Below are 13692 nucleotides of genomic sequence, written 5' to 3'. Positions count from 1 at the left end.
CGGGACTGCCCTGTTCACCGCTAGGTCCTCGAGCCCGGCCAGCAGTCAGTCACTATGTGGTGGGCGAGGGAGGAATCGAAGCAGGGACAGGGTGGGGCTGCCCCTTGGAGGCAGGGCAGGGGCCCCTTCCTGGAACCCAGCGGCCTCTGGGGCAGGGCCTGTGGTGTCACCATGGCAACCCACTGACCTGAGTTCTCCCCTGGAGCGGCCACAGCTGCCCACCTCCTGGGCCCAGATTTTCCACCCCATCCTGCGTGTCACCACCGTGGGGCCGAGGAAAAGGGGCTGAGAGAGAATGATCAAGAGGGACGCACACCCCGGTGCCAGGGGAGACAGAAGCAGGCCACACTGGGGTGGCTCCACCGGTAACGACCAGGGCCCCGGGGCAGGGTGGGAGGGGAGACTGGGGTGCGCTCTGGCACCCCCGAGGGACCTGGGGTCTGGTCCAGCCCTGGTTGCTGTGAGTGTGGCACGTCAGCTCTTTCATGTAGCATTTCTCAAGCCGTGAGCTCCTAGCACAGGCCAGCCCGGTGCCCTGGATGAAAGGCTGTTGATGGAATGAGTCCGAGTGACACCCTCTGTTAGAGCCGGCGATGCTTTTCCAGGCAGCCTTGTCTTCAGGTGCTGCATAGTCAAGAGCTCCCCGTTCCCATCCAGTGGCTCAGAAACAAACCTCGTCGTGTTCCACCCCGCGGCTCAGCGATGCCGCTGGTTCCCAGCTGCCTGCAGGCTCTGGGCCTGGTGGGCGCGGCCTTGGCCATCGGCTCCGGCCCGTCCCACCTGCTGCCCACCCCTCCGCGGGGCACACGTCCCTGAACTCTTCCCCGGTCCCAGAACCACTTCGTGCCTGTGTCCGTGACAGCGGCCCCCTCGTCCAAAATGCCGTCTTTCCTCCTTGGTGTGACAGATACCAGATCCTTTAAGAACCAGCTGAAATGCTGCCCGGGCGGGAAGCAGCCAGGAAGCTCCCTTGCCTGCCCCACAGCACCTCTGTGTGGGAGCGGGCGGACTCCTGGTTGCCTGCTGGCTTCGGGAGCAGTGAGCCAGGTGAGCACAGGCCAGCTTGGGAGGCGGCAGACTTGACCCAGCTCGGCCACCCGCTGGCTGGGGGCTTGGCCTGGCTTCTCGGAGGCTGTTTCCTGCTCACTCGTCCCAGCCGGTCAGGCTCTGCTGCTGGGAGGAGCAGGCTGAGGCGTACGCGGCGAGGTGCCTGGCGCGGGCAGGATGCTCAGTCAACGCTCGGCAAGGCTGCCGTCCCTGTCACTCGGCTGTGGGCCCCGGTGGGTCCCCTGGCCCGCAGAGCCAGGCATGCTCAGTGCTTCCCCTGTATTATTTTGGTTCATCTTTGGGGAATCCAGGAGGTGTGGCTTTAGGAAGGTTCAAGAACATCCCAGTGTCACACAGCTGGACAGTGGCAGGGCTGGGATTTGAAAGCCAATTGTTCTAACTCCAAAGCCCACATTCTTCCCAGCCTGCCTCTGTCCCCCCTTTCCTCTGTGCTGGCTCCCCCTTGGTCACTCCACCAGCCTCCCGGCCGTCTTGCCATTCCGTAACTGGTCACACACGGTCCCTGCTCAGGGCCTTCGTGTCCCCTCTCCCTTGCGCCCTCACTGCACCGTCTCCAGTGCTGTTTATTCTCAGAAGCGATCCAGGGTGCGGGGGATCCCCCGTCCGTCATTCTCTGTTCCTTCCCCCTGCTTTACTTCATCAAACCATCACCCCAGCTCCGTGCCCGTCACCGTTCTCAGCTCTCGGGGAACCAAGCACTGACCAGGAGAGACAAGGTGGTTAGAGCTTACGTTTTTAAGGTGGGGAAGATAAATAATGAAAAAGAGTACATAAGCATACAAGATATTTTCAGGTTCTGAGACCCTGGTCCACCAGAGATACCTTGCTATAATATGTTGGCTTCTGGTTAAATAGTATTTGTCCATCTCTCTGTTAGAAGTTTACGCTGAAGGTACTCGATGATATTTGCAAGATGCTGGCTGGCTGGCTAATCTAAGAACAATTGGTCTGTGCCAGCATGAGGCAGTGAGAAGAAGCATAGGCTTTGGAGACTGGAGATCTGGGTTTGAATTCTGAGGTTAGTCCTTCTGTCTGACCTCGGCCAGCCGCTGCCAACTGGCCACTGCCAAGTTCTAAAGCCGTTTCCTTATCTGCAAAGTGGGAATGATTTTCCACCTCTGGAGATGGGCTGTGAAGCTCAGATCAGGGTCACTGGGCTCTGTACAGTTCAAGGATCTCTGCCTTTGGATAACCTCGGTCGGCTCCTCCTGCCAGACCGTGCATGTGCGTGAAGCCCAGCTCCGAGCCTCCCACGGCCTCAGACGCGCCATGCCCCTGACGTGGCTACTCCCTGCTGCCGAGGGAACCGGGCCTCCTGCAAAACCCCATAACCATTTGTGGCTCTGTTCAGTCTCATTATATGAACTTGAGAAAGTCACTTTGAGTTGGGCTTTCCACATCTTCGATCCAAAGTGGGGAGACATGAAGGTCTGCCTCCGAGGGGCGTGGGTGGGACTCCTTGCAAAGTGAAATCCACACGCCATCACCAGCATCCTGCTTCCGGCCGGACCACAGAGAGGCCGGTGCAGGGATGTGTGCAGCCCAGGCCTCAGCTACAGCCGGCAGTAAATCCCGCTGGGCACTTAGTGCAGCTTGGTCCTTAGAAAGGTCAGGTGATCCTTATGGACCAAGAAGGAGGCAGCCGGGAGCAGGGAGTTATCCAAGTGCGAATGGAGTGCCTGTCTCACGGCATGGATCAGTCGGCCTTGTGGTAGGACTTTTGCTTCAAGCCTCAGTTTTAACTCTATAAATAGAGATATTAAAACATATCACATCACATTGTTCTGAGGTTTAATTTAAACCACCTATGTGAATAGCTGGCACACAGTAGGAACTCAGTGTTGCTTTTTGAAAAAAAGAAATGCTTTCAACAACACACATTTATGCTGCAACATTTATGGGGACAGGCCCAGGGCCAGCCACTGGGTACGAGCTAGTGAACAAAAACATGAGGGTGCTTGCTCATGAACTTGGGGAACAGCGTCTGCCTCGCTTCCTAGAGGGCAGAACCCCACTTACTCACGTCGACATCATTCACGTCTTCTCTTTACCACAGCCTCTTGAATCTAGAAGGCACAAAATACGCGTTTGTTGAATTTCATGTGCTTTATTTAGAAGAACGCCTTTGATGTGTTGCCCCTTTTCATGCCTATGTGGTAAAAGCGCAAATGATTAGGAAGTCCTATGGACATGTGGACGTGTCTATCGATGTGCTGTGCATTCTTGGACATGTACCTTTATTGGGGCCAGACTACAGGAAAAACTACACCAGGCACCAGTGGTGTCAAAAGAAACAGAATAAAATGGACTCCATTCTAAAGCTGTTTCAGTTTAGCCCAGCTAGTGTGGCTCAGTGGTTGAGTGTTGACCCAAGCACCAAGAGGTCGCTGGTTCCATTCCTGGTCAGGGCACATGCCCAGGTTGTGGGCCTGATGCCCAGTGGGGGGAGGGGGTGCAGGAGGCGGCCAATCAATGTTCTCTCTCATCGTTGTCTCTATCTCTCTCTTCCTCAATCTAAAATCAATAAAGAAAAAAAAAATTTAAAGATGCTTCAGTTTAAGCTGAAGAGCCTGCCAGGTATAACAAAGGCTGGCAAAGAAACATGTCAATGAACTTAGCAAAAGTTGTCATATGTAAGGGGGTTAGCAAAAGTTCTAATGCAAGGCAGACTGTGCTCCCTGCGGCCATGTGGCACTGTGTTCTGGAGACAGTGTGGGCGGGACAGCGCCCTGTGGCTGGCACCTGAGCTTGAGTGCTGGCTCTGCCTCTTACTAGCTGGGTGACTGTGGACAAGTCACCTGATCTTTCTGAGCCTTAGTGTTCCCGTCTCTAAAATGTGCATATTAATAGCACCCACTTCATAGGGTTGTTATGAGGATTAAGTGAGAGGGCGATGTAATGTATTTGCCTAATGCCTGGCCCATAGGGGCTCAATATAAGGTGGCCTTTATTATTCAATCATATAATCATAAGTAAATGAAACAGATGGATACCGTGTTATTAAAAGTTCAATATAAATGCAACTCTGGTTGAGTCCTTCTTGATCTTTGCAAGACCAAAATCCATTGTTAGTAGTTTTAAAGTATATAAAGTTTACTCCTGGTGACTTAAACAGGGGCCTTCCAGTCGTATGGAGTAACCTGACTCATGGGATGTGACTTGCAGGTGCCACCATTGAGGGTCCTACTAGGGAAGAAGACAGAGGTCAAGAGCATCTGGGGATCCAAGGCCCAGGGCCTGTGTGGGTATTTCAGTGCCATGTGCATCTGTGCCCTCTGGAATGCAGGCCTTTGCGTGCTCTGAGGCCTGCAGGCCCCCAGGACAACAGGGGTGACGGTCTGCCATTCGGGGCACTGCTCAGACCACCAGCTGGACCCTGTGAGGGTCCCTCCTGGGTCCTACCTGTTCCAGTGGACATCGATTAACTAGGAGACACCAGAAGCAGGTGGATTGGGTGGCAGAGAAGTGAGAACAGTTTCTTCCACAAAAGAGATGAAACAGGTGGGGTCCTTTGACCAGAACCATGGAGACATGATGGCTGTCTTCCTATATCTTTTATGTGCAAGAGAGAAACGTATTCTGTGTTGCTCTTGGGAGCACAGCTGGGTAGCGGAGTTCCCACAGGCTTAGACCATGGGGTCAGAGAGATCTGAGTGGGCACAGTGGGAAGGAGAAGGGTTCCTTGGTGAGATTTCTTCTTTCTCTTTGATTACTTTGTTGTTGTTGATCCTCACCTGAGGATATTCCTCCATTGAGTTTTAGATAGAGTGGGAGAGAGGTAAGAGAGAGAGAGAGAAACATTGATGTGAGAGAGACACACCAATTGGTTGCTTCCTGAATAACCCCGACTGGGGCCAGAGATCGAACCTGCAACCTGAGTATGTGCCCTTGACTGGAAACTGAACCCACGACCCTTCGGTCCCTGGGCTGACTAACTACTGAGCCAAGCCAGCCAGGGCTCTTCTCTCTTTTTTTAATGGCACTTCCAACCTTCTCTCCCTTCTGTAACTGCGCCTGCTTCTTTCTAGGGATGGAGTTAAGCAGTATGGAGGAGGGTCACAGCTCTCTGGAAAGTTCTTCCTTGGCTTGACCTATGGTGGGCAGGTGTTGCCCTCTCCTGGCCCACCCAGTGTTTGGTCCAGCTCCTCTCCAGAGTGTTGCTGTGAGTTCTTCAGAGTGGGCCCCCCACTTGCCGGGCGGTCTCACCTGCAAGAATAGGCCCTTTTAAGGGCTCCGATTTTAACAGGTCTCCTCCTGGCACAGGCAAGTGGGTGAGAGAGAATTTCTCTTAGTTCCCCGTTTATGCGGCAGGGGGTGGGTGGTAAATGTGTGATGAGGTGTGCCCACACCCGTCCGCGAGCAAGTGGGCACGGATACCCAGGCAGCAAGACTAGGGACAGGCCCATAGAAATGGCTGTTGTCGGGACGGTTTGGTGGAGGAGGAAGCTGCACATCCCGTGGAGGCCATGTAGTCAGCCCTGGCTGTTGCCAGGGAACGTGTGTCAGGATGGAAGGGATGGAAAGATCCGGGTGGAGACTCCCGGGGACTTGCCTTCCGATGCCTTTTCCAGGATGATGTGATGGCAGGTGCCCACCTCATGCCATGGCGGCTCTGGAAACTGACAAGCCGTTTGTTTCTCGATGGTGCGTTTGACGTTTGGAAAGCGTGCTTTACTACTTTGAATTTCTCTGCTGTTTCATGCCGCCTCAGAAATCCCAGATTTCCATATTTTCTTAGCAAGCTGGCTCCTTCCCTCCCCTTGGACACCCCCCTCCTTATTTACAGTTTTCGAAGCAGCTTTTAAAAGAGCAGTTTGTTGGAACATAAATACAAACAACACCCAACATTTCTCCTGCTGTTTGAGCGCCCTCCCCGCCCCCCATGGTTTACTCACCAGCCTGGCTGCTTTTTACAGTGTGTCACGAAGGTGTTAACTGATGAGCTTTTCCTTGGCTCTTTGAACTTCGGGGAATCCCATTCCTTAATCTCTCAAAGCGTCAGTTGCTTTCTAGGAAAAGTGGAGATTATCTTCACTTTTGGAGTGGAATTCAGTAAGATGACGTACGGAGAGGGCCTGGCATGCTCAAACAGGTGTCCAGGAGTGCTGTCCCCACGTCGCAAAGACGGCAGCGGAGGCTGCGCCAGGCAGAGGCGCACAGCTGGGGCTCTGGTCCCCTCTGCTGTCACACACCCACACTCCGAAAATCACCGCCGTTCTGCAGAATCGCACAGAAACAGCTGGAGTTTATGGGGAAAGAAGCTAGGGCGCAACACTCTGAACTGTCAGCGACACGTTAAAAACAAAGGACTAAGAATGGTAGCCGAGTTTTGCACATGTTCAGTGGCTAAGAGGTACACACGTACAATAACTAGGACCCTTCATGTTGGAAATGACCTGACGTTTGCTTTTGGAAGTGGACTCGAGTTACTGTGAAGTGGGGGACATGGGCTGCTTGTCTGGGCAGATGTGACCCGTGACACATGCGGTGAGCTTCAGGTAGCCCGGTGGAGGCCTGAGGTGTGAGCGTGTGCATGTTCATATTCCTGTGGGGCTCAGTTCAGCTCAGCGCGGTTTTCTGCATTCTCCTCTTTCTTACAGAAGAAATCAAGCATAAGCAAACACAAAGTCTGCTACGTGCTCAGACCTTTGGAACTAATGCACTGTTACTTTCAGAACAAGCATCATCACAGGACTGACTGTACTTAGCTGATGTTATTGAATGGATGAATGAATGAATGAATGGATGGATGGATGACTAGGGGATGGTAGTGGAATAGCATTGTGCTACATTATGGAAAGTACATTCGTAGCCTTTGGAATGGATTTTAAAAACCATAGTCTTTTGGATTTTCTTTTTTTTTTTTTTTAAGATTTTCTTTTTTGTTCAGATAGAGTGGGAGGGGGAAAGAGAGAGAGAGAGAGAAACATCAATGTGAAGGGGACACATAGAGTGGCTGCCACCCACACAACCAACCAGGGCCGGGGACAAACTGCAACCGAGGTACGTGCCCTTAGCGGGAACCGAACCCGGGTCTCTGGACCACAGGCCGACGCTCTAACCGCTGAGCCAAACCGGCCAGGGCAGTCTTTTGGATTTTCAAAGTACTACACAGCTGCCCTGGCCAGGTAGCTCAGTTGGTTAGAGCTTGTCCCAATATGCCAAGGTTGTGGGTTTGATCTCTGGTCAGGGCTCATACAAGAAGCAACCAATGAATGCATAAAAAAGTGGAACAACAGTTTCTCTCTCTCTCTCTCTCCCCCCCTCTCTTCCTCCTTTCCTCCCTCCCTTTTTCCTTCTCTCTCAAGTCAATAAAAATTTTTAAATAAAAGTACACCACAGCTGTCATAGAGCTCTTGATGTCTCTTCACGCAGTGGCTCTTGGTCTGTGCTTGGAAGAGCCCCGTCAGGGCTCCCTGGGCAGAGGGGGTAGAGCGGCAGGTGCCCGGCCCTCTGCCGCTCCACCAGACCACAAGGTTGGATCTGCTGTCCTTTCGTTGTTGTTTAAAGGAAGGGTTCTGCTGCTAATTTACAAGTCTGCCAACCACCACCAGGGAATCAGTTGACCAAATTTGGTTTTACAAACTACTTCTCAAGAATGTATCTGCTTTTTGAAGAAAGATGATCCTCAGTTGGTATTATTGGGCAACGAATACTCTAGAATTAGTAGAATTTGTCCAAGAAATTACTCAAGTGAGGCTTCAGATTACTGTGTTGCCTCTAACTACTGGGTAAATGGTGCCCGTGGAGCTTCTGGTGAAATCCAGTTCCAGTGGGGCAGTTCTCAGACGAAAACTGATGGGCGTTGAGTAAACTGAATGTGTTTATGGTGTTCCTGTCTCTTCACACACGCCAACGGCAGTTCTGCAATTGTGTGATTGTCTTTCTTTTTTTTCAGAGAGCTGGATTGAAAGATGTCTCAACGAAAGTGAAAACAAACGTTATTCCAGCCACACATCTCTGGGGAATGTTTCTAATGATGAAAGTAAGTGCTTGAAACTCGGTTTTTCCTAAACTCGGTTTTTTCCTAGACAGTGTCCTGGCGGGGGGAACAGCACCTCTGGAGCGCTGGGCTGGGCCGAGCCCCCTGGAACCGGAGACCCACGGGGCGTTGGTGACGTGCCTGGGCCCTCCTGGTAACGTCCTGAAGCAGGGCATGCGGCTTAGGTGGATGTGGACACATTGGTATTGTCTGAGACCCCAGAGACCTGAGACAGCGATGCTCCGCCCGCCGGGGCAGATGTGACCCCTGAAGGGGGAGGTGCATCTCTGCGTCACTGTACCTGTGGATTTTAGGTAGTGTGTTTACGGGACTGTTGTTTCTGAGCCACGAAGGTCCTTGTTAATGGAAAGTAAAAACTTCTCCTGCATCTTGGACTAGAGAATTAGAGTAAATGGAAGGATATGGACTGCTGTGTTTACTCCTTCCCCTGGGTTATGTCTGACTGGGGCTTCTGTGTGCCTTATGTTAAGAGCAGAAGACTGCTGCCCTGGCTGGGCAGCTCACTTGGTTGGAACATCATCCAGTGCACCAGAAGGTCACAGGTTCAATTCCCGGTCAGCACACATACTTAGGTTGCAGGTTTGATCCCCCATGGGGTGGGTACAAGAGGCAACCTATCAGTGTTTCTCTCTCTCTCTCCCCCCCTCCCTCCTTCCCTCCCTCCTTTCCCCTCTTTCTCTGCCTCTCCCTTCCTCTCTCCAAAAATCAATAAACAAATCCTCAGGTGAGGATTTAAAAAAAAAAAGAGCAGAAGACTACTACGTTGGATTTGTATTTGCCCCTTAAGAACTACAAGGGGCGGGGGAGGGGGGGAGCTTATAAATGTAATTTCACCTGGGACAGAGTGTCTTTCTCTCTTGCTTGGGCAAGTGCATCTCCTTAGTTCAATTTTCTCAGAGCACGGGCCATACAGCCTCATTTCATAATCCCCAAGGATGTTCGTTACACATGCTGGACAGCTTCTTTCTGACATCCCTTCCATCATAGTCATTCTGTCGTCACTATTGTGCTTCGTTTTGTAAAATTGAGATAAATTGAACATAAAGTACATAAAACCTATGTGAATAGTTTGATGAGTATCTTTTTTTTTTTTTTAAATTTTGTATCCATCTGTGTAACCACCACCCAGAAAAGAAGAACTTTCTAGCTCATCCAGAGGCTTCCTCATGTCTCATCCCGGTCAATAACTGCTGTCCTGATTTTTATCAATATAGTTTGATTTGGCCTGTTTTTGAAACATCATATAAATGGGTTCATAGACTCTGTATTCTTTTGTGTGTAGCTTTTTTCACCCAATGTAATGTCTGTGATATTCACCCATGCTGTGGTATGTAGCAGTAGTTCGTTCTTTTTTCATTGCTGTTTAGTATTCCACGTGTGCATATACCACAGTTTATATATCCACTTGAATGTTGAGGGATATTTAAATTGTTTCAAGTTTGTGATTGTTTCTTAAGCATCTCCGAACACTCTTCTTTAAATTGTATTGTATTGTGGTCAAATATATATAACAAAATCTACAATTTTAACCATTTTACGTATATAGTTCAGTGGCATTAAGTACACCCACTTTGTTTTGCAACTATCCACACTTCTGTGTACAGAACTTTTCTCATCTTTCCAAACTGAAACTTTGTACCCATTAAATAATAACTCCTCACTCTCTTTCTTCCCAGTCTCTGGCAGCTACTATTATACTTTCTGTCTCTATGAATTTGACTACTCTAAGTATCTCATAAAAGTAGATTCACACAGTATTTGTCCTTGTGTGACTGGCTTATTTTACTTAGTGTAATATCTTCAGGGTTCATCCATGTTGTAGCATGGGTCAGAATTTCCTTCCTTTTTAAGGCTGAATGACATTCCATTGTATGTATCTACCACATTTTGTTTATTTATTCATCCATTGATAGGCATGTGGGTTGTTCCCACCTTCTGGCTACTGTGAATAATGCTTCTATGAATGTGGGTGTTCAGATATCTGTTCAAGTCCTTGCTTTCAGTTATTGAGTATATACCCAGAAGTAGAATTGTTGGATCGTATGGAATTCTATGTTTAATATCCTGAGGAACTGCTATACTATTTTCCACAGCAGCTGCACCAGTTTACATTCACCACCAGAAATACACAAGAATTCCAATGTCTCCAACATCCTTGCCAATGCTTATTTTTTTATATAATAGCTATTCTAACGAGTGTAAAGTGGTATCTCATGATTTTGATTTGTGTTTCCCTAATGATTAGTGATATTGAGCCTCCTGCCATTGATCATTTATAGATCTTCTTTGGGAAAAAAAAAGTCTATTCAAGTTGTTTTCTCATGTTTTTATAAACAACTTGTTTACTTTTTGTTGTTGAATTTGTATATTCTACATATTAACCCCTTATCAGATATATGATTTTCACGTATTTGCTTTCACACCATGGGCTGCCCTGTACCCCGTCGCTGTGCCTCTGATGCACAGCCATGTTTAGCGTAGATGTAGTGCAGTTCATTCTTCCTTTGTTGCCTGTGCTTTCGGCGTCGTGTCCAGGAAATCCTCGCTGGATCCAGCATCGTGAAACCTTTCCTCTGTGTTTTCTTCCAAGGGTTTGATAGGTTTATCTCTTATATTTAAGTCTTTATTTTGAGTTAATTTCTGTATGTGGTGTAAGGTAAGGGTTCAAATTCATCCTTTTGTACGTGGGTGTCCAGTTTTCCCGACACCATTTGTTGAAAAGACAGCTCTTTCCCTACTGAGTGGTCTTGACACCCTTAGCAGATATTTAACCACAGATGCAAGGGTTTGTTTCTGGGCTCTCTGTGCTATTCTATTGGTCTGTATTTCTGTCTTTATGCCAGTACCAAACTACTTTGATTACTGTAGCCTTTGCATTAAGTTTGATATCAAGAAATATGAGACCTCCAACATTGTTATTCTTTTCCAAGATTGTTTTGGCTGTTCAGGGTAACTTGAGATTCCATATGAATTTTAGGATGGATTTTTCTATTTCTCAAAAAATTCTATTGGGATTTTGATAGGAGTGACATTGAATCTGTAGATTATTTTGCACAGTATTGACATCTTCAAAATACTAAGTTTTCCAGTCCATGAACATAGGGTGCCTTTCCATTTATTAGTGTCTTCTTTAATCTCTTTCAGAAACATTTTATAGTTTTTTTGTGTACAAGTCTTTTGCTTCCTTGGTTAAGGTTATTCCTAAGTATTTTATTCTTTTTGATGCTATTGTAAGTAGAATTGTTTTTCTTAATTTTCTTTTCGGATTGTTCATTGTTAGTACACAGAAATGCAACAGATTTTCATGGGTTGACTTGTATCCTGCAACTTTGTTGAATTTGTTTATTAGGTCTGACGGGCTTTCTGTGTGTGTATGAGTAGTCTCGTCTAAGTGCTCTGACCAGGCCTCCCAGTACTGTGTGGAATAGAAGTGGTGAAAGGGAGCATCCTTGTCTTGTTCCTGACCTTCGAGGGAAAGCTTTGTCTTTCATCATCGGGTGCGCTGTTTGCTGCGGGTTGTTCATAAAGGCTTTTATTATGTTGAAGTACTTTTCTTCTTTTCCTATTTTGTTGAGAGTGTTTTTATCATGAAAGAATTTTGGCAAATGCTTTCTCTGCATCAATTGAAAAGATTATGTGGATATTCTGTTAATATGGTGTATTACATTCATGGATCTTTGTATGTTAAACTAGCCTTTCATTCAGGGAATAAAAACAGCCCACCTTGTCATGGTGCATAATCCCTTTAGCACACTGTAGAATTTTGTTTGCTGGCATTTCATTGAGAATTTTTGCATCAATATTCATAAGGGATATTGATCTGTAGTTTTCTTTCTTGTAGTGTCTTTGTCTGGCTTTGGTATCAGGGTAGTGCTGGCCTTGTAGAATGAGTTGGGAAGTGTTCTTGCCTCTTCCACTTTTTGGAAGAGTTTGAGAAGGATTAGGGCTCTGAGCATTCTAGTGGATATCCTCTTTTGTGAACTACGTATTCAGGTCTTTTGCCTCTTGGTTTTTTTTAAAACAATTTATTTAGTTTATTGGGGTAACATTAGTTAATAACATTATATAGGTCTCAAGTGTACACTTCCATAATATATTGTGTGTATATTACATTGTGTTAACCACCCAAAGTCTAGTCTTCCTCTGTTTTTAAAAATTGTGCTATTTGCCTGGCTGGTGTGGCTCAGTGGATTAGGCATCTTCCCGTGGACTGAGAGGTCCTGGTTTGGTTCCCAGTCAGGGTGCCCGGGTTGCAGGCTCAATCACCAGTAGGGGGCGTGCAGGAGGCAGCAGATCAATGTTTCTCTCTCATATCGATGTTTCTATCTCTCTCTCCCTTCCTCTCTCTCTAAAAAAATATCAATAAAAACATATTTTTAAAAAATTGAGCTGTTTGTCTTTTTCTTAATGATCTGTAAGAGTCGTTTGTATACGCTGAATAGGAGATGTTTATCAGACAATAGTATTGCAAACATCTCTTAATTTGTGGTCTGCCTTTTCATTTTCTTAGTGGTATCTTCAGATAGGCAGGAATTCTTCATTTTAATAAAGTCTCGTTTATCAGTGTTTTTCTTTTATAGTTAGTGCTTTTGGTGTCATATTAATAAATCTTTATTTCCATCAAGATCATAAAAATATTTTTTATGTGATTATCTAAAGTCTGGAATTTTTGTATATGGTGTGAAGGAGGAGTCATAGTTCTCTCTCTCTCTTTTTTAATATTTGGCTGATAGAGCACCTTTCGTTGAAGGTCGAAATCAGGAGATCAAATACACGTGTATCTATGTCCTGAACTTGATTCTGAACTATTTCTGTGTCTCTGTTTTGGGTCAACACCAGTCTTTATCACTTTACTTTTATAATAAGTTGTGATATCTGGTAGCATAAAACCTCTCCTTCAAGATTGTTTTGGTTAATTTAAGTTCTTAACATTTCCATACAGATTTTAGAATCAGCTTGTCAATTTTCACATGCACAAAACACCTGCTAGGATTTTTATTGAGATTACATCGAATCTACAACGAATCTGGGAAGAACTGACACACTACTGGCATCCAATTTCCAGTGCATGTCTGTGACCTTGGACCTCCGCGCGCTGAATGGCCTTTCCTTTCTCCCAGCCGTGGTCTGTGGGGTTCGGTGTGGGGGTTTCACAGCTTTCATTAGCTTTATCCCTGGTCATTGCTGTGCTCCAGGACTATTGTGAGGGTTGTTGTAAATGTTTTAGAAATTGTTGGTAGCATATGAAAATGCTACTGATTTTTTTAGATAACTATTTTGTGCCCAGCCACTTTGCTAAATGTGCTTATTACCTATGAGTTTGCTTTTTAAAAAAATGTTCTGTGAACGTAACCATGTCACCTGAGAATAATGATAGTTTTCCGTCTTCCTTCACAGTCTTTATCTTTTCCCCTCCTGTGCCTCAGTGCACCGGCTTGGACCTCTCGGGCAGCGTCGTGTTGAGGGGAGAGGAGATATCCTTGTCTGGCTCCCGCTCTAAGAGGGAAGCATTTAATGTTTCCCATACTCAGACCACTGAGTATGATGTCTGTTGTGAATTTTTTGTAGCTACTCATGATCAAATCCCTGGTTTGCTGAGAATAAACTGTACTTGGGGACCT

The 13692-nt window shown here is 47.0% G+C and overlaps 1 protein-coding gene across 1 annotated transcript in view; it reads left to right on the top strand.

The window, feature by feature from the left end:
- The first annotated feature begins 295 nt into the window (after window positions 1–295).
- Window positions 296–13692, top strand: part of RFX4 (regulatory factor X4) — a 126908-nt gene continuing 113511 nt past the window's right edge. Inside the window, exons 1-2 of the mRNA XM_036252990.1 lie at window positions 296–365; window positions 7967–8053. Coding sequence (XP_036108883.1) covers window positions 296–365; window positions 7967–8053 — 157 coding nt within the window. The remainder of the gene's footprint in view (window positions 366–7966; window positions 8054–13692) is intronic.

Source organism: Molossus molossus, unplaced genomic scaffold, assembly GCF_014108415.1.
Source record: "Molossus molossus isolate mMolMol1 unplaced genomic scaffold, mMolMol1.p scaffold_m16_p_10, whole genome shotgun sequence".
NCBI classification, from domain to species: Eukaryota; Metazoa; Chordata; class Mammalia; order Chiroptera; family Molossidae; genus Molossus; species Molossus molossus.
This window is presented reverse-complemented; position numbering and strand designations above follow the sequence as displayed.